General features: G+C 44.4%; 4 protein-coding genes across 5 annotated transcripts; 2 read left to right on the top strand and 2 right to left on the bottom strand.

Annotated features, from left to right (window-relative positions):
* Window positions 1–1,235: 1,235 nt before the first annotated feature.
* Window positions 1,236–3,924, bottom strand: LOC120045109 (zinc finger and SCAN domain-containing protein 21-like). Its single transcript, XM_038989993.1, has 3 exons — window positions 3,838–3,924; window positions 2,729–3,420; window positions 1,236–2,588 (listed from the first exon to the last, which is right to left on the bottom strand). The coding sequence occupies exons 2-3, from the start codon at window positions 3,388–3,390 to the stop codon at window positions 1,544–1,546; spliced, it is 1,707 nt and encodes a 568-aa protein (XP_038845921.1). The 5' UTR covers window positions 3,391–3,420; window positions 3,838–3,924; the 3' UTR covers window positions 1,236–1,543.
* Window positions 3,925–4,001: 77 nt separating this feature from the next.
* LOC120045110 (zinc finger and SCAN domain-containing protein 21-like) lies at window positions 4,002–6,649 on the top strand. 2 transcript variants are annotated; one of them, XM_038989994.1, is made up of 3 exons: window positions 4,002–4,072; window positions 4,379–5,064; window positions 5,206–6,649. In XM_038989994.1, the coding sequence occupies exons 2-3, from the start codon at window positions 4,394–4,396 to the stop codon at window positions 6,089–6,091; spliced, it is 1,557 nt and encodes a 518-aa protein (XP_038845922.1). In that variant the 5' UTR covers window positions 4,002–4,072; window positions 4,379–4,393; the 3' UTR covers window positions 6,092–6,649. The 2 variants fall into 2 exon arrangements, with proteins under 2 accessions (XP_038845922.1, XP_038845923.1); XM_038989995.1 differs by lacking the exon at window positions 4,002–4,072 and having other exon boundaries at window positions 4,301–5,064.
* A 2,783-nt stretch (window positions 6,650–9,432) lies between these two features.
* Window positions 9,433–11,931, bottom strand: LOC120043706 (tripartite motif-containing protein 16-like). Its single transcript, XM_038988257.1, has 7 exons — window positions 11,359–11,931; window positions 11,103–11,198; window positions 10,645–10,878; window positions 10,361–10,517; window positions 10,215–10,271; window positions 10,057–10,110; window positions 9,433–9,974 (listed from the first exon to the last, which is right to left on the bottom strand). The coding sequence occupies exons 1-7, from the start codon at window positions 11,929–11,931 to the stop codon at window positions 9,433–9,435; spliced, it is 1,713 nt and encodes a 570-aa protein (XP_038844185.1).
* Window positions 11,932–16,617: 4,686 nt separating this feature from the next.
* On the top strand, window positions 16,618–17,539 carry LOC120043707 (tubulin polymerization-promoting protein family member 3-like). Its single transcript, XM_038988258.1, has 3 exons — window positions 16,618–16,808; window positions 16,952–17,105; window positions 17,348–17,539. The coding sequence occupies exons 1-3, from the start codon at window positions 16,618–16,620 to the stop codon at window positions 17,537–17,539; spliced, it is 537 nt and encodes a 178-aa protein (XP_038844186.1).
* The last annotated feature ends 1,714 nt before the right edge of the window (window positions 17,540–19,253 follow it).

Raw genomic sequence — 19,253 nt, forward strand, 5'->3', positions numbered from 1 at the left:
GGAGCCTGTGTAGTATGATTCCACCTTATTACTATATCATTGCGGGACTTGAACTTGTTCCTGTCCTTAGCCGTAGCCTCAGGGTTGTCTGTGATAGCCCTGTGTGTGGTAGCCCTGTCCTTAAGTTTAGCACCAACCTCAGTGTTAATCCAGGGCTTTTGATTGGGGAAGAATATTCACCGTGGGGACAACGTCACCGATGCATTTCCTTATGAAGCTAGTGACGGCGGTGCTTAGCTCGATGTTATTGGCGGAGTCTGGGAACATATTAGAATAGCAGTGAAGTAGAGGAAGATGTCATACACTAAGTTTCTGTCTAGCGTGATGGGAAAGTGGTTAGAAGTTAAAAAAAAAAAAAAGCAGAAACCTACCCATGGCATCGACGTTCAGGCCCTAACCTACCCCGATTGCTCAACCCGAAATTAGAAATACAATAACTTTCTCCGCTAGTATCCATAGCAGAATTGTCTCTGTCTGTCCTTTGCTCCCTGCGCTGCCCCATGTGCTCCTCTGCGTGTGAGTATCCTTAGCAACAGATGTCTCTAGCTTGAACGGTTCAAGAATTACTGTTGGTGGGTTATTTTATGCAAATGTATATAGTTACAAAAATGTTAAATTTAGGATAGCCTGAACATGCGAAAGTTGGTTTGTTCTCTCTAGCTTGAATGGCTCAATAGTTATTTTATGCAAATGAATAAAAATGTATGTAGTTAGACATTTCAAAGAATTTGAAGTTAGGATAGCCTGACTGTTTTAAAGTTGGTCTTGTAGCTTAATTGGCCAAAAGCGAAACCATTTTGAATATCTACCTCTGTATTCCTATGGTTCTCATTAAAACCCATGTAATTAGCTTGCTGCTTTTCATCACTCTAAACTCAGACAGCTGTAACTTTTGATTAGTAGTAAATAATTTTGTTCTGATTCCAGATTTGAATACCAAAGAAGTAGACAAAGATCTAATACGCTCTAACTTTTTGTCTAACTGATTGGGAAAGTGGTCCAAATTTAAGTTGTTTATAAAAAGTTCATAGAAATGTTATTGATGCAGTTAGTAAAACAGCTGTATTGTTTGATCGGTATGAGATTTTTGTTCCAATTTCAGATTTGAATAGCAAAGAAGTAGAGGAAGAGTTCATATGCTCTAACTTTTTGTCAAAATGGTTGGGAAAGTGGTATCAGGTTTGTGTCAAAAGTTTCATTGTTCAAAGTAAATGGAATGCTAGAAGTCTGGGAGTTGATGTCACAATGGGACATTTAGAATGTTGAAGAAATCCCATGAAAGTGAAAAAGGACAAAAAGCTTAATAGTTTAAAAACAATATAATATATCAAAAAGTTGAATGCAAGCACACTGGTCCTGACTGTTCTGCACGTTTTAAAGTTTGAATGATGTTTCTAGCTTAAACAATGTAAGAGAATGCTTCGCAAGCCCCACTAATAAGACTTATTATGACGAAGATTTAAACTGGGACGTTTGCGTCGCAAGTCTCACCAATAATAAGAAGTATGTTGAAAATTTTAAGTGGGGACTCTTTTAAATAGAGTCAATTCCAATAGGGCCTTGGTGAAATGTCTCCATTCTTATGAAAACTCTGATCTCCATTGAGGTACATGCTTTCATCATGCACCGTCCTCAGATGCCTTAGCAAGTCGTCATTTAGTTTAAAACTCTTTCCACAGCGAGTACAGAGGAAAGACTCCTGGGAGTGAAGAAGCTTATGTTTTGTTAGGGTGTGGCTGTGGTGGAAGCCCTCCCCACACACACTGCAGCGGAATGGCCTTTCTTCTGTGTGGATGTTCCTGTGCTCCTGCAGCCCTTTCAGCTGAGCAAAGACATCCCCGCAGTCTGTACAGGTATAAGGGGACTCACCTGTGTGGGTCCTCATGTGACATTTCAGATTATACTTGTCCCTAAACTGCTTTCCACACTCAGAGCAGCCTAGAGCCTTATTATGGCTCCTGCGGTGGTGGGTCAGGCATTTCTGAGAGGCAAAGACTTGGGCACAATCAGGACAGATGAACTTAGGGAAGGCACTGCAACTGTGTTTGCTGAGAAAAGCAGCCCGTTTGTAGCTCTTACCACAGTCATGACAGCAGTGGCTTGGTCTATGGAAGGGATCTTCTTTGTTTTTCCGTTTCAGGCAGCAGGGTGTTTCTCCCTCTGTCTCGGCGGTGTTAGGGCTGGACGAGGAGATGACAGGGGCAGATACACCTCTCTTGGCCCTTCCAAAGACGGGCATCTGATTTGCTATGTTTCTAAGCTGACTTCTCTCAACATTCTCAGTATTTCTAGCCACATCAGCAGACTGTCCCATCTCAGAGGCTGACCTGATCTCATCCTCTACCTCAGCCTGGTTATTGTATTTTATCTCCTCCTTAATCCAGTCCTCATGTTCAGAAAAATTGTCTTCCTCAACCAAATCATCTTCCCCATCAAGTCTCCTCTCCTCACTATAAATGTCCTCCAGATGTCTGGCATCTATATTGAAAGTACTGGACTGACAGACTTTAGAAAATTCTATCCTCTTCAGAAATAACCCTGGTCCTGTGACTTTCATCTTCTCACTGTTAACTTGATGTTCTGTAGGTCTGAAAATAAATGGAAATAGACAGCATATCAACAAATGCATTCCAATAGACACACACTATTTGTAGTCAAAATATTTAACACTTCCTTAATCTCTTTGGATGTGCAAGAAAGAAACACTCAAAACATGATCTGGCCCTACCCTGCTTCTTCCTCTCTCAGTTGTTCTGCAGGGTATCCCTCTCCATCAGTGTGGTTGTCCATCTCACTGCACTTATCCCCAGGTGTGTTGTTCAGGTACTCCTCAGCCATGTAGATAGCCTCCTCCATGTCCTGGGGGCACTGTTTCAGCACACAGTCTCCAAGATGTGTGGGCAGGAGTGACACAAACCTCTGCAGGGCCACACACCTCACCACCTCCGCAGCCGTTCTCCTCTCAGGCCGAAGCCAGTGCTGGGCAGCACTTTCCAGTCCCTGCCCCAACTCCCTGGGCCCTCTCTCAGGGTCGTACCTCAGATAGCTGAAGTCCTCCTGCCGTCGGCTCTCTTCTGCCCTGACTTGGCTCTGCAGGCTGGCCCTCAGTGTCTCGTAGTTTGGCTCACCTGACCTGAGGCACTCCCCGCCAAGGAGCCCCCACTTCACATTAGAAAGCCTGGAGTTGGAGTCTGCCTCCTCCAAAAGCAGCAGGTAGGCCTCAGGATCCTTCACCTCCTCCAGCTTCACATCTGGCTCCATTCTCCTGAGCTCCTCCTTCTCCAGTAACTGTGCCAGAGCCTCAGTCTGTATCTCCCCCTGTACAGCCAGGGCCTGTAGCTGCTGTCTGTGCACTGCTAGTAGGTTTGTAAATAACCGCACCACATCCATGGTTCCACTCTTGGAGTCTCTAGCAACAGTCTGTGAAATATGAAATGATTATAAAAGTATGGTAATGACAGTACCACTGTGCAATGAAGATGGCTATTTGGGTGTATAATAAATCCTGTGAAAATAAAATATGTTGATAGCCAACTCTCAATGAGAGTTTCAAACACGTGATCCACGAGGTTGTGTTTAATGTGTTTATAAGGCTGTACATGTAGTTATGATCTAAGTTATAGCGTCTAGCTAGCTTGTTAATCTGTCTGGCACCACATTCAGATGTGTGCCTCATTTTCTCTCTGGATGAGGGCTAGCTGGCTAGCTAACGTTAGGTCAGTTAGGTGGGCTAGCTAGCCATGTTAGCTGACAATCCAGGCAAAATAGACAAATTCTACCATAAAATGTGATTATCAAGCTGACCAAAACCACAAGTAGAAAAATAACGTTACTTACCGAGAGACTGGGCGTCTTTTTGTCTTTTACTCGTATTGTATTTCTTGCAAGTTAGCTAGCTAGCTACGTACGCCGTTTTTATTGTTGTTTCCAGGGGTACCATTTGATCGTGACAACGTCTGCGTCTGCTGTGTGTAACATGATAAGCATTCCCGTCGTCTATTGTCCAAACATTATATGTAGCTAGCTAACATTAGCTATTGAAACGTCCACGTCAAGTAATTAACCATCACAGGTAACTAGTAATTTATTAGTTATTTTCCATTCTTTTATAATCAATTTTGAGATAATATGTTCATTTTGATAGCGTTTTTTATTTTAAATCATCCACCCAGCTAACAACCAAGTCCTGGAACGTTTGTCCACCTTGCTAACGTTAGCTAGCTACTAGCTAAGTTTCAGTGATGGTACTGGAAATTTGACTAGTCTCAAATAATTAGCTAACAATTACTTTTCGGTGATATTAGATACCTTTGTGATCGAGCTGGCAATTCCGACCCTTCCAGCTAGTGAAAAGTATTTTTTACTGCCCTCACCATAGGCACCTGCAATCAATATGGATGTGGTTGAGTTCCTAGTGTCCCTGCTGGATGTGCATAAACAACAGCTGAAAGCGCTGACCAGACAGGGGGAGATCCAGGCCAAGGTCCTCAGCCAGCTTGTCAAGGATGGTTTGACCAGAACCCTTGACCGGCCTTCACCCCAGGATGTAGAGGAACAGAGAAGGCATAGGATGACACCAGGGAGAGATAAAGACCCAGAGGACTGGGGTGCTAGGCTTGATGGGCTTCTGCAAGAGGAGACACAGAAGAAGAATCAACTGATCAGACCCCAGGGGTTGTCTAATTCATTCCAGACCAGGGTACTGGGACAGATGTGGACTGTGGAGGACCAGAGCAGGCAGGACTTCTTGTCTCTGCGGTACGAACCCCAGAAGGGAGCCAGAGAGCTGGGGCAGAAGCTTGACTCAGCTGCTAAGCACTGGCTTAGGCCTGACCTAAGGACTGCTGCACAGGTAGAGCAGTGTGTTGCCATGGAGCAGTTTCTGTCCCTCTTGCCAAAGGAGGCTGGAGCCTGGGTGCAGAAGCAGCAGCCCAGGGATATGGAGGAAGCGATCAGCATGGCTGAGCAGCGGCTTGGGTCTGGTGTCTTCACCGTCTCCTCGCCTTCCCCTGACCGTACACAGACAAACACAGCACAGGGCTCAACAGAGACACAAGAACAAGGGTAGGTAAATGTGTGGCAGCTATTGAACTAATCATATCTGCAGTTATTCTATCATCCTCAGTGTCTTTAATTTAATTGTTCAGTCACATGCAGATCCTAAGAACGATTCACTATGATTAATCTCATTTTTTGAATTTACAGGAGTGTCAAGATGCAGATTACCAGTGATCACCCAGATGCTTTGACCAAGTCATTTCTCAACCAGCTGGAGACTCAAAAGTCTGCCCATTTCAGTCTAGAGATTCCAGACATGGGAGTAGCCAGCTACCAGGAGGAAAAGGATGAGCATAAGGTGGTCCCAGAGGAAGAGTCCATCTTTGTGTGTAAGCAGGAAGTGGAGGACCCTGACTGGCATCAGGAGAGTGCTCCTCCAGAGCCTATCCAAATTTATGGGAGCACAACAGGACATGAGAGCATGTCGGTGGACACACCTTACATCTCCCCTCCCAGACACAACTCTCTCTCCTCCACCATGTACACTCATCCAACACCCAGAGTGTCCAGTCAGATCCCCTCCCCACAGTCGCCTCCATCCCTTGCTCCTGATGTCTATCATCCACATGTTCAGGACAGCCCAGTGACAGACAGACTGCAGAGTAACAATCATTCTAGTGACGAGACGGAGCTTACTGCCAGGTACACAGGGCTTATCTCTGAAGATGGACAGCTGACCTGGGGGACCCTCCCGAGGGTTCCCTCACCCTCCTTCCACACTCGCCCACCCTCCCCCTCGCCCTCCCACCAGTGCCCAGACTGTGGCTGCTGCTTCACCCAGCAAAGGAGCCTGGAGGAGCACAGGAACATTCACACGGGGGCGAGGCCCTTCGTCTGTGGGGTGTGTGGCAAGGCCTTCTGCCACCGCCGCACTCTGAACAAACACACACGTATCCACTCCTGGGAGAGACCCTTTCAATGTACTGACTGTGGACAGACCTTCAAACTCAAAGACACCATGAAGAGGCACCAGGTGTCCCACAGCAGGCCAGGGACAGGGCCAGGGGCACGTCAGCTCTCTCACTCACCCTGATACTCTATCTAGCAGCTAGCTGCTCACTCAGCACTTCACCTCGCTGAGAGGAGGCCTCGTAGTAATCAGCACACAACAAGGACTTGAAGTAGGACTGGTCAGATGGCTTTCTCTGTAAATGTCCTAAATAGGCAGATTTGTGTGAGAAAGCTACCAGTGTTTTCTGTTGGCGTGTTCCATAAACAGAGGACACTGCTTTGGATTTCACAGGTGAACTGGTTGGTGGAACATCTCTCCCATGTTTCCATGTAAACAAGCTCAAATTACTTGTGCTTCATTGTTCCCTTTTTTTTGTAGAATGCCCTGCCATGGTCCAAGTTAGAGGTGTTTCATGCATTTGGATATTGTGATAGTTACTCTTGAATAATTCTTTGTTATGCAGAATCGTTTTTTGTATTTAATTTAATTCTTCAGAAGAGCAGAGATCAGAACATTGTGTAACAATGTACTGTACTGCTTTATGTATTTGTTGTTTTATGCGTAGGATATATATATATACACAGTTGAAGTCGGAAGTTTACATACACTTAGGTTGGAGTCGTTAAAACTCGTTTTTCAACCACGCCAAAACTATAGTTTGTTCACAAGAAATTTGTGGAAAGTTGGTTAGGACATCTACTTTGTGCATGACACAAGTCATTTTTCCAACAATTGTTTACAGACAGATTATTTCACTTATAATTCACTGTATCACAATTCCAGTGGGTCAGAAGTTTACATGCACAAAGTTGACTGTGCCTTTAAACAGCTTGGAAAATGTCTTTATAAGCTTCTGATAGGCTAATTGACATAATTTGAGTCAATTGGAGGTGTACCTGTGGATGTATTTCAAGGCCTACCTTCAAACTCAGTGTATCTTTGCTTGACATCATGGGAAAATCAAAAGAAATCAGCCAAGACCTCAGAAAAAAAAGAAATCCACAAGTCTGGTTCATCCTTCGGAGCAATTTCCAAACACCTGAAGGTACCACGTTCATCTGTACAAACAATATTACGCAGGTATGAACACCATGGGACCACGCAGCCGTCATACCGCTCAGGAAGGAGATGAGTTCTGTCTCCTAGAGATGAACGTACTTCGGTGCGAAAAGTGCAAATCAATCCCAGAACAACAGCAAAGGACCTTGTGAAGATGCTGGAGGAATCAGGTACAAAAGTATCTATATCCACAGTACAACGAGTCCTATATCGACATAACCTGAAAGGCCGATCAGCAAGGAAGAAGCCACTGCTCTAAAACTGCCATAAAAAAGCCAGACTACGGTTTGCAACTGCACATGGGGACAAATATCGTACTTTTTAGAGACATGTCCTCTGGTCTGATGAAACAAAAATAGAACTGTTTGGCCATAATGACCATCGTTATGTTTGGAGGAAAAAGGGGGAGGCTTGCAAGCCGAAGAGCACCATCCCAACCGTGAAGCACGGGGGTGGCAGTGTCATGTTGTGGGGGTGCTTTGCTGCAGGAGGGACTGGTGCATTTCACAAAATAAATGGCATCATGAGGAAAGAAAATTGTGGATATATTGAAGCAACATCTCAAGACATCAGTCAGGAAGTTAAAGCCTGGTCGCAAATGGGTCTTCCAAATGGACAATGACCCCAAGCATACTTCCAAAGTTGTGGCAAAATGGCTTAAGAACAACAAAGTCAAGGTATTGGAGTGGCCATCACAATGCCCTGACCTCAATCCCATAGAAAATATGTGGGCAGAACTAAAAAAGCGTATGTGAGCAAGGAGGCCTACAAACCTGACTCAGTTACACCAGCTCTGTCAGGAGGAATGGGCCAAAATTCACCCAACTCATTGTGGGAAGCTTGTGGATGGCTACCTGAAACGTTTGAGCCAAGTTGAACAATTTAAAGGCAATGCTACCAAATACTAATTGAGTGTATGTAAACTTCTGACCCACTGGGAATGTGATGAAAGAAATACAAGCTGAAATAAATCATTCTCTCTACTATTATTCTGACATTTCACATTCTTAAAATAAGGTGGTGATCCTAACTGACCTAAAAATTGAATTTTTACGAGGATTAAATGTCAGCAATTGTGAAAAACTGAGTTTAAATGTATTTGGCTAAGGTGTATGTAAACCTACGACTTCAACTGTGTATATATATATATATATATATATAATATACTACCGTTCAATAGTTTGGGGTCACTTAGACATTTCCTTGTTTTCCATGAAAACATACCTGAAATGAGTTGCAAAATGAATAGGAAATATAGTCAAGACGTTGACAAGGTTATAAATAATGATTTTTAATTGAAATAATAATTGTGTGCTTCAAACTTTGCCTTCGTCAAAGAATCCTCCATTTGCAGCAATTACAGTCTTGCAGACCTTTGGCATTCTAGTTGTCAATTTGTTGAGGTAATCTGAAGAGATTTCACCCCATGCTTCCTGAAGCACCTCCCACAAGTTGGATTGGCTTGATGGGCACTTCTTACGTACCATACGGGCAAGCTGCTCCCACAACAGCTCAATAGTGTTGAGATCCGGTGACTGTGCTGGCTACTGAATTATAGACAGAATACCAGCTGACTGTTTCTTCCCTAAATAGTTATTGCGCTGTGCTTTAATTTGGCTCTGTGCTTTAGGTCATTGTCCTGTTGTAGGAGGAAATTGGCTCCAATTAAGCGCCATCCACAGGGTATGGCGTTGCAAAATGGAGTGATAGCCTTCCTTCTTCAAGATCCCTTTTACCCTGTACAAAACTCCCACTTTACCGCCACCAAAGCACCCACAGACCATCACATTGCCTCCACCATGCTTGACAGATGGCGTCAAGCACTCCTCCAGCATCTTTTCATTTTTTCAGTCTCTCACGTATGTTCTTCTTTGTGATCCGAACACCTCAAACTTGGATTCGTCTGTCCATAACACTTTTTTCCAATCTTCCTCTGTCCAGTGTCTGTGTTCTTTTGCCCATCTTAATCTTTTATTTTTATTGGTCAGTCTGAGATATGGCTTTTTCTTTACAACTCTGCCTAGAAGGCCAGCATCCCGGAATCGCCTCTTCACTGTTGACTTTGAGACTGGTGTTTTGAGGGGTACTATTTAATGAAGCTGCCAGTTGAGGACTTGAGGCGGCTGTTTCTTAAACTAGACACTAATCTACTTGTCCTCTTGCAAAAATCACGTCACAGTATTGAAGTCATAGGCATATTCTCATTATGAATCATTACTAATTTCACTCATGCAGTTTTATATTTTTATTGAAATCTATTGAATTTAAATGATTCATAATGATTATGTGCAACATTAGCATTGTGTAGTTTACAGAGTCCTATTTACATTGAGTAGATTCCCCTCAGTCTGTTATCACTGTGCTCAGTAAGGTTGGAGGTTCTCCTTTAGTTGGCAGAGGGACACGGAAGAACCCACTCCAAAGCCTGCATACAGAGGCTCAGAGAACTGGGCCTTGAATTTGTGGATCAGCTCCATGGCCTCTGACACAGAGTAGAAGGCAACCGTGTTGGCTGCGTAGTCCAGGTACACTCCAATCCGTGTGGCCCGTGGGGCCTCTGGCAGGTCTTTGTCCATCTTGTTGTGCCATGCGGAGTAGCCCGAGTCAGAGCAGAGCAGGCTCCAGGACTTGTCGTTGTAGCCCAGCAGACTGTAAGAGTTCTTACCCTTGCGGCTGATGCTCTTGTAGGCCACTCCGATGGAGAACTCCCCGCTCCACTCTGCTTCCCAGTAGTACCTGAACCCACCCAGGCACTCCTTGCATAGAACCTGGGAGAAGCCATCGAAGCGTTCGGGGTGATCCGGGTAAAACTTGACTGTCTTCTTCCGCATCACTTTGTGGTTCCCCTCAGACAGAACCAGCTCTTTGTAGGCTGTGTTGGGGTCAAAGGTGAGCGGACAAGAATCTGAAAAAAATACATATTTATTGGCATTATCAGAAAATTATATGATTTGAGTTGGTATAACAGACAAGAACAGAGCACTCACATCTCAAGAAGTCTGCTCTAGTTTTGGGTTCCTGAAAATCTGCCCTGGTGGGAGCTGTATTAGAACAAAATATGGATTCTATCACCAGAGATATTCAGATTAAAAACTGATATTTTTTTCACAGATAATAAACCAATGTAAACTTCATAAATATGTACCTTTGAATCGTTTGTCGCCACCTCTTGGTGAAAGTATGTATACAGGGATATCACTTACTGTAAATGTAAAATTACAGTTGGTTATCGCAAACTCTTGCTGTACACAAGCTATGTTGTAGGCATTTTAGTCACATTAACAGACTAACCTAACTTGGAGATTTTGCTCAGCTCCTTCTTACAGATGTCATCTAGATGCTCCTTCATGCCGGTGACAGTCTTGGTGACCTCTCCGAAGGAGAACTGAGGGTTGATTAGGACTTTGGGCACCATGGGCTCAGGAGGAACACACAGTGTGGGGAAGTTCTACACAGCACAAAATAAATGTATCAGTATCGTAATGCCAATGCTAGATTCATATTTCTACCAGTCTATTATCAGTACTGATCCTGGTTCCTACAGCTCAATGTCTCTCCTCCCTCCAGTCCAGTACCTGTAGGAAGTGGATGTTGTCCTCTGTGTCGAGGATCTGGCGCAGCTCGACGTCTCTGCGCTGCAGCTCCAGAATCTCCTGCTCCAGCCGCTCCACGTATCCCTCGGCCTGTGACATGGCTGCCTGCATGTTGGCCTTTATCAGCTGGCTCACCTCAACATGCCAGCGCTCCACCGCCTGTAGCATCTCACTGAAGATCTTATCACTGTCTGACATCGCCCGCTGGGCATTGCTCTGAGGTTAGGGGAGGGAGATACTGCAAATTACGCAATTATTATTGTGTTATTATATAATTAAAAACAAAACATTGCAAACACAATTGTAATGATTGATTTAGTGTCTCTATGGCAATATATGGTCCAACATGTATAATGGACGATACTATGGTGCTAAATTAAAGGGATGTAGTCTCATAAAAAGTACCAAAAATTGACCTAGGAAATGGAAATGGACCTAACCTTGAGAACGTCAACATTGTGTCTCAACTCCTGCAGTTCCTTCATCCGCTCCTGAATGATGTGCTGGACCTCAGACTGGGTCACCAACAGGTTTTTCTGTTAAAGGAGAGGAAGAGATGGTTAGTAAACTGAGGGGCCATAATACCCCATTGTCTTTAGAAGTTTCAAATTAGTTAAGCTGTATCATTGCAGTTGTCATGTACTGTTAGAGCGATTAGTGAGGGTAGGTTGTTCCAGTGTGTAAGAGCAGTCTTGCCTGTTTCTCAGCGCGCTCCTCCTCAGCAGAGATGATGTTGTGGCTGCGGTGTTCCCTGACGGTACACAGCACACAGATACACATCTGGTCAGAGCGACAGAACAGCTCCAGGCCCTTCTCGTGCTGCGGACAGATCTTCCTGTCCAGGTGACCCGTCTCATCCACCAGCTTGTGCCTCTTGAAGGTGGCAGACTCGTAGTGGGGCTTGATGTGTGTCTCGCAGTAGTAGGCCAGGCACATCAGGCAGGACTTGACAGCCTTACTGCGGCGGCCCACACAGAAGTCACACAGCGAATCCCTCTGGAGGTAGGGGAAGGGCTGTAGCTCGGGCAGCTGCCGGCGCACCTGGGTCACGTTGGGCAAGTTGCGCCTAAGGACGGGGCGAGGGGTGAAGGTGGCCCTGCATTGGGGGCAGTTGTACACCCCCAGGTGGTCATACTGGTCCCAGTAGACCTTGATGCACTCCAGGCAGTAGGTGTCTCCACAGGAGATGGTAACAGGGTCTCGCAGCACATCGGCACACAGAAGACAGGTGTAGCCATCTGGAGGCAGGGGAAAGTTCGGCTCAGCCATGGTCCTGCTGGGTCAGACTGAGACACAAGGAGATAACCAGTCAGTAGAAGTATAGAATGAGACTCCACTGACCTGTATTAAACGGGAGTGAGACTAAAGCAAGAGTTCAGTCCCCTTCCACTGGTATTTAAAGGTGAGGCTGTGTTTTAGTGTAAACAGAAAAGACAACCTGCATGAAACTGGGAAGTGAATGTGACCATAGAGGAATGAACCCACATACCACCCAGCAACAGACACTCCTGGTTGGTTCTTTTGGCGAAATGTGTGATCATCATAGTCCTAGACTGTTCTCTCTGCTACCGCACGGCAAGCGGTACCGGAGCTCCAAGTCTAGGTCCAAGAGGCTTCTTAACAGCTTCTAACCTCAAGCCATAAGACTCCTGAACATCTAATCAAATGCCTACCTGGACTGTTTGCATTGCCCCCCCCCCCCCCTCCCCCACGCTGCTGCTACTCTCTGTTATTATCTATGCATAGTCACTTTAATAAGACTACCTACATGTACATGTTACCTCAGTTATCTTGACTAACCAGTGCCCCCTGTATACAGCTTTGCTATTGTTATTTTACTGCTGTTCTCTAATTATTTTTTACTTTTACATTTTTTACTTTTTTAGGAATTTTCTTAACTGCATTGTTGGTTAGGGGCTTGTAAGTAAGCATTTCACTGTAAGGTCTACACCAGTTGTATTCGGCGCATGTGACAAATATGATTTAATTTTGAGTTGATCATCATGATGAACTTGCCATTCATTGAAAGCATGTAATGGAACAGTGATTGTAAACAGGGATACAACTTAATATTGCAGTATATTCAAAAGGCAAGTTGGAACAGCATTTTTGTTGACACAGCAGTAGTAGGTCTCATGATGGCTGATGATGTCGAAACAGCCTGCCCTGCTTCTTTTCCGTATAAGAGATAGGACACTACACCACCATGTGTACACCATATACAGTCATTGGTGTATACCCACACAACATATCCTAAAGGACAAAGTCAAATCCCTGCAAGTTCATCTGGTGGGAAAACATGCCCTCTGTGTCACAATATCAGTTAAACACTCCGTGTGTGGTTATGCTGTAAATTCTCTATAATAGAACATTATTGACACAATATTAGTGGTGCTAGTACCAGATTAGCCACTACTGTGTTTCCATCAACATCCTTTCTTATAGAACTGATGGGTTTCATTTCTTCAATGATAATGTCAATTTGTTTCTAAGATGTGTCAAACATGAGGGAAGGGTTATGAATGAGTGAGTAAAAAAAAAAGTAATATGCTTCATATCAAAGACATGCACAGAATATTAGACAAAAAATACTGTGGTCGCAAATAGATATAAACATGAAATCCATATCATGGAAGTCTTTCAGATGTTAACTGTTCATGTATAATGCTGTCCTCATTTATAGGCTTTTCTTCGTGTTCGTTAATACAAAAAGCCTTTAGTCTCTGGACAGACAGAGGATAGGGCGTTGCAGCACCAGCTGTGAGCCAATCATAAAGGATGGAGGGGGAAGGAGCCAAGAAGGAGGAGAAAGGGAGGGGGTAGGGTTGAGAGAAAGGGGGGAGTAAACAAGAACGCATGCTCACGAGAGAGGGAGCAAATGATGTCATGGCTTGTGCTGGTCTGTGCTCGCTCTTTTCCTCCCCACCTTCTGCTCTCCTTCTCCCTCTCTTCTCTGTACATCGCTATCATCATTGTGAAGGTGGTGTGAGTGGCAGGGCTAGGAGGAAGACACGCAGCATCAGCACAGACATCCCCAACATCATCGTCACTAAGAATTCCTTCACCTAACAGGTAAACATGTTTACACTTAAAGTTATCCTGTACTTTAGTCTATGTATGGACCAGTAAGAAAGAGGTCAAACCACAATACATGACACCAAATCATAGAAATGAGCTAAGCCATCTATTTGACATAATTTATTACGCTCACTGTCCTCTTTTTGGTGTACTTTTATTTTGTGCTGCATCATACTATATTTGAAATGTACTGTACATATATCATGGGGCAATATTGCATGATGTTTGTGTTTAACTTGTGGAATGTATGTTAAATATGAATTTACATATGTTAATGTTTCTTTACATTTTGAGTATCAGATGCTGCATGGCCCAGTGTCTTTCTCTGGTCTGTTAATAATTAATGCAAGTGTGCTGAATTAATCTATTTGATCCAAGCCTTCATTACTTTATTGATCGATTACTTTACTTGATTAATCTCACAGCACCCCCCTCCCCCCACCCCCCACCCCCCTCTTAAAAAGCAATAACAACTAACACCCTTGCCTTTCTTGAACTTTTCGTACTAGCACTGACTTTGCTGATAGCTACTTTTTGAGGAAAAATGTACTGACTATGACTGATATATATGGTTGTCTCACCTAGCTACATTATACAGTGCATTCGGAAAGTATTCAGACCCCTTGACTTTTTCCAGCCTTATTCTAAAAATGTATTAAATAAAACAATTTACTCATCAATCTACACACAGTACCCCATAAAGCCAAAGCAGAAACATGTTTTTAGAAAGTTATTTACAAATTTATTTAAAATTAAAAACAGGAATACCTTATTTACATAGGTATTCAGACCCTTTGCTATGACACTCGAAATTGAGCTCAGGTACATCCTGTTTCCATTGATCATTCTTGAGATGTTTCTACAACTTGAAGTCCACCTGTGGTAAATTCAATTGATTAGACATGATTTGGGAAGGCACACACCTGTCTATATAAGGTCCAACAGTTGACAGTGCATGTCAAAGCAAAACCCAAGCCATGAGGTTGAAGGAATTGTCCGTAGAGCTCCGAGACAGGATTGTGTTGAGGCACAGATCTGGGGTAGGGTACCAAAATATTTCTGCAGCATTGAAGGTCCCCAAGAACACAGTGGCCTCCATCATTCTTAAATGGAAGAAGTTTGTAACCACCAAGACCCTTCCTAGAGCTGGCGGCCCAGCCAAACTGAACAATCAGGGGAGAAGGGCCTTGGTCAGGGAAATGACCAAGAACCCGATGGTCACTCTGACAGAGCTCCAGAGTTCCTCTGTGGACATGGGAGAACCTTCCAGAAGGGCAACCAGCTCTGCAGCACTCCACCAATCAGGTCTTTATGGTAGAGTGGCCAGACGGAAGCCACTCCTCAGTAAGGCACATGACATCCAGCATGGAGGTTGCCAAAAGCCACCTAAAGAACTCTCAGACCATGAGAAACAAGATTCTGTGGTCTGATAAAACCAAGATTGAACTCTTTGGCCTGAATGCCAAAGTAACGTCTGGGGAAAACCTGGCACCATCCCTACGGTGAAGCATGATGGGGAAGTTTTTCAGCGGCAGGGACTGGGAGACTAGTCAGGATCGAGGGAAAGATGAAGCGAGCAAAGTACAGAGAGATCCTTGATGAAAACCTGCTCCTCAGACTGGGCCGAAGGTTCACCTTCCAACAGGACAACGACCCTAAGCACACAGTAAAGACGACGCACGAGTGGCTTTGGGACAAGTCTCTGAATGTCCTTGAGTGGCCCAGCCAGAGCCCAGATTTGAACCCGATCGAACATCTCTGGAGAGACCTGATTCTGTGCCTCCAACTTTGTGACAACAGTTTGGAGAAGGGCCTTTCCTTTTTCAGCATGACAATGCCCCCGGCCACAAAGCAAGGTCCATACAGATATGGTTTGTCAAGATCGGTGTGGAAGAACTTGATTGGCCTGCACATAGCCCTGACCTCAACCCCATCGAAAATCTTTGGGATTAATTGGAACGCCGACTGCAAGCCAGGCCTAATTGCCCAACATCATTGCCCGACCTCACTAATGCTCTTGTGGCTGAATGGAAGCAAGTCCCTGCAGCAATGGTCCAACATCTAGTAGAAAGCCTTCCCAGGAGAGGGAAGGCTATTATAGTAGCAAAGGGGAGACAAACTCCATATGAATGCCCATGATTTTGGAATGAGATGTTCGACGAGCAGGTGTCCACATACTTTTGGTCATGTAGTGTATCTTAAGATGAATGGATAATCTTAAGATGAATGGATAAGAGTCGATCTGGATAAGAGCATTAATTAAATTAATTAAATTTAAAAAATATATATATATTGAAAACAACCCACTATAAAAGAAAGTGAGATATTCCTACCATGGTCTCATTTACTCTGAAAATAATTGTGATATTTTTACCCAACAACAGGCTTCTCTCCAGTAATGATACATAATGGAACGTTATTTAATTAAGTAGCTCTCGGAGAGGAGCTGAACTAACTGTAACAGTTTGAGATGGATGAATATATGTATGTGGGTATGGGGGTGTGTGTGTGTCCATCATAAATCAGCAGCCACAGCAGCCATTTCTTGTTTGGGCAGGGAATCATTCCAGCTAATGGACTCATTTCGAACGTGTGTGTGTGTGTGTGTGTGTGTGTGTGTGTGTGTGTGTGTGTGTGTGTGTGTGTGTGTGTGTGTGTGTGTGTGTGTGTGTGTGTGTGTGTGTGTGTGTGTGTGTGTGTGTGTGTGTGTGTGTGTGTGTCATTTCCTTTCTCCGTGGACTCGGTGTCCTCCCAATGTTATTTCAACATTATGGCAGTGCACTTGCTGTTAGTGTGAGAAACTACAGCAGTCTCTTGCATCCCATCCTTAATGTTTTACCTCTCTCTCTATCTCCATCTCTCTATCTATAGGGCAGAATGGCAGAGGGCTCCGTATCAGTAGCAGAGGTGGAGACGGCCTTCAAGAAGTTTGCGATCCACGGAGACACCAAGGCTACAGGGAAGGAGATGAACGGGAAGAACTTTGCCAAACTCTGCAAGGACTGCCGGGTCATCGACGGCAAGAACGTCACTGCCACCGATGTGGACATTGTCTTCACTAAAGTCAAGTGAGACTCGGTCCAGTTTCAAACCTCCACACTGACAGATACACAGTCATCTTTCTAGGAAAGAGGGAATACGGCCAGAGGCCCTCAGAATACCATATCATGAGTAAAGGTAAAACTCTCAAAATGTTTTCTGTGTATTTTAGGGCGAAGACAGCTCGTGTGATTGCCTTTGAGCAGTTCAGCCAGGCCCTGTCAGAGTTGGCCCCGAAGCGTTTTAAAGGGAAGGGCCAGGAGGAGGCGCTGCAGCAGCTCTACGGCCTCATAGCAGGGAAGGAGCCTGCCAACGCAGGCGTCACCGTGAGTGTCTACCTGTCAGCAGCACACAGCCTGATAATATTACAGTCTCAGAGAGAGCGTGTGTGTGTGTGTGTGTCCGCTGTGTGTGTGTCCGCTGTGTGTGTGCATATCTGTGTGGTGGGTAAGCTCTTACTTTGTATCTTCATCTCTCATTCTCCCTTTCCCTTTTCTCTTTCCCTTTCTCTTTCCCTTTCCCTTTCTCTTTCCCTCGCTCTTTTCCCTCGCTCTTTTCCTGCTCATAGAAAGTGGCCAAGGCAGCGGCGGTGGACAGACTCACAGACACCACCAAATTCACAGGGGCACACAAGGAGCGGTTTGACGAGTCGGGCAAGGGGAAGGGCAAGGCCGGGCGAGTAGACATTCCAGATGCCAGTGGCTATGTGGGGGCCTACAAGGGCAAGGGCACCTATGAGGATAAGGTCAAGGAAGCATAGGCAGGACAGAGGGAGCGAGAGAGAGATATGCTCAGTCAGACCCCACTATTTACCCCAAAGACCCTCCCTAAATAGTGTAATTTAAGTGAGAACTTGTGTAAATGTATATTAATGCACATACTGCGCAGGTAGGATGGGCTGGTCAGTCACTGGGTGTCATAGTATTATATATCCTTTAAAGTTGCATGTTGGGGTGGTGGTTGTTATGATGGAGAGGGGAGGTGTAAGGGTGAGGAGTAAACCTGAATAGAAAACAAAACAGTGACCAAATTCTATGTCAATAAAAACGTGAATAATATTTAGATATATTCACCTTCCCAAGCGCTCCAACCCCTGACCCTATCCCTCCCAGCTTCACTAGATGCCTCCGTATGAGTCATTTTGGCTTGATTATGTGTTGTGTATAATATATATATATATATATATATATACAAAAATATAAACGCATCATGCAACAATGTCAACAATTTTACTGAGTTACAGTTCATATAAGGACATCAGTCAATTGAAATAAATTCATTAGGACCTAATCTATAGGCAGGGGTGCAGCCATGCAGCATTTCTCCTTTGCCAAGATAATCCATACACCTGACAGGTGTGGCATATCAAGAAGCTTATTAAACAGCATGATCATTACAAACGTGGTCCTTGTACTGGGGACAGTAAAAGGCCACTCTAAAATGTGCAGTTTTGTCACATAACACAATGCCACAGATGTCTCAAGTTTTGAAAGAACATGCTCCAGAGCTGTAGCCAGAGAATTTAATGTTCATTTCTCTGCCATAAGCCACCTCCAATGTCGTTTTAGAGACGTTGGCAGTACATCCAACCGGCCTCACAACCGCATACCACGTGTATGGGGTCGTGTGGGCGAGCCATTTTCTGATGTCAACTTTGTGAACAGAGTGCCCCATGGCGGCGGGGGGGTTATAGTATGGTTAGGCATAAGTTACAGACAACAAACACAATTGCATTTTATCGATGTCAATTTGAATGCACAGAGATACCGTGATGAGATCCTGAGCCCCATTGTCGTGCCATTTATCCGCTGCCATCACCTCATGTTTCAGCATGATAATGCACGGCCCCATGTTGCAAGGATCGGTACACAGTTCTTGGAAGCTGAAAATGTCCCAGTTCTTCGATGGCCTGCATACTCACCAGACATGTCACCCATTGAGCATGTTTGAGATGCTCTGGATCGACGTGTACAACAGTGTGTTCCAGTTCCTGCCAATATCCAGCAACTTTGCACAGCCATTGAAGAGGAGTGGGACAACATTCCACAGGCCGCAATCAACAGCCTGATCAACTCTATGCGAAGGAGATGTGTCGCGCTGCATGAGGCAAATGGTGGTCATACCAGATACTGACAGGTTTTCTGATCCACGCTCCTACTTTTTTTTAAGGTATCTGTGACCAACAGATGCATATCTATCAAATCAAATGTTATTTGTCACATGCGTCAAATACAACAGGTGTAGACCTTACCGTGAAATGATTAATTACAAGCCCTTAACCAACAATGCCGTTTTAAGAAAATAAGAGTTAAGAAAATATTTACTAAATAAACTAAAGTTTAAAAAAAAGTTACACAATAAAATAACGAGGCTATATATACAGGGGGTACTGGTACCGAGTCAATGTGTGGGGGTAAAGGTTAGTCGAGGTAATTGAGGTATGTACATGTAGGTAGGTGTAAAGTATTCCCAAT

This window comes from Salvelinus namaycush, chromosome 3 (genome assembly GCF_016432855.1).
Source record: "Salvelinus namaycush isolate Seneca chromosome 3, SaNama_1.0, whole genome shotgun sequence".
NCBI classification, from domain to species: Eukaryota; Metazoa; Chordata; class Actinopteri; order Salmoniformes; family Salmonidae; genus Salvelinus; species Salvelinus namaycush.

Excerpts from the sequence above, each read along its gene's own strand:
- LOC120043707 (XM_038988258.1), top strand. The coding sequence starts at position 16,618 with ATGGCAGAGGGCTCCGTATCAGTAGCAGAGGTGGAGACGGCCTTCAAG. Across the intron at positions 16,809-16,951 it reads ATTGTCTTCACTAAAGTCAA|GGCGAAGACAGCTCGTGTGA; the intron begins GTGAGACTCGGT and ends TGTGTATTTTAG. Across the intron at positions 17,106-17,347 it reads CTGCCAACGCAGGCGTCACC|AAAGTGGCCAAGGCAGCGGC; the intron begins GTGAGTGTCTAC and ends TCCTGCTCATAG.
- LOC120045109 (XM_038989993.1), bottom strand. The coding sequence starts at position 3,390 with ATGGATGTGGTGCGGTTATTTACAAACCTACTAGCAGTGCACAGACAG. Across the intron at positions 2,589-2,728 it reads CTGAGAGAGGAAGAAGCAGG|ACCTACAGAACATCAAGTTA; the intron begins GTAGGGCCAGAT and ends ATTTATTTTCAG.
- LOC120043706 (XM_038988257.1), bottom strand. The coding sequence starts at position 11,931 with ATGGCTGAGCCGAACTTTCCCCTGCCTCCAGATGGCTACACCTGTCTT. Across the intron at positions 11,199-11,358 it reads AGGAGCGCGCTGAGAAACAG|AAAAACCTGTTGGTGACCCA; the intron begins GCAAGACTGCTC and ends CTCCTTTAACAG. Across the intron at positions 10,111-10,214 it reads TGGCGACAAACGATTCAAAG|CTCCCACCAGGGCAGATTTT; the intron begins GTACATATTTAT and ends GTTCTAATACAG.
- LOC120045110 (XM_038989994.1), top strand. The coding sequence starts at position 4,394 with ATGGATGTGGTTGAGTTCCTAGTGTCCCTGCTGGATGTGCATAAACAA. Across the intron at positions 5,065-5,205 it reads ACAGAGACACAAGAACAAGG|GAGTGTCAAGATGCAGATTA; the intron begins GTAGGTAAATGT and ends TTGAATTTACAG.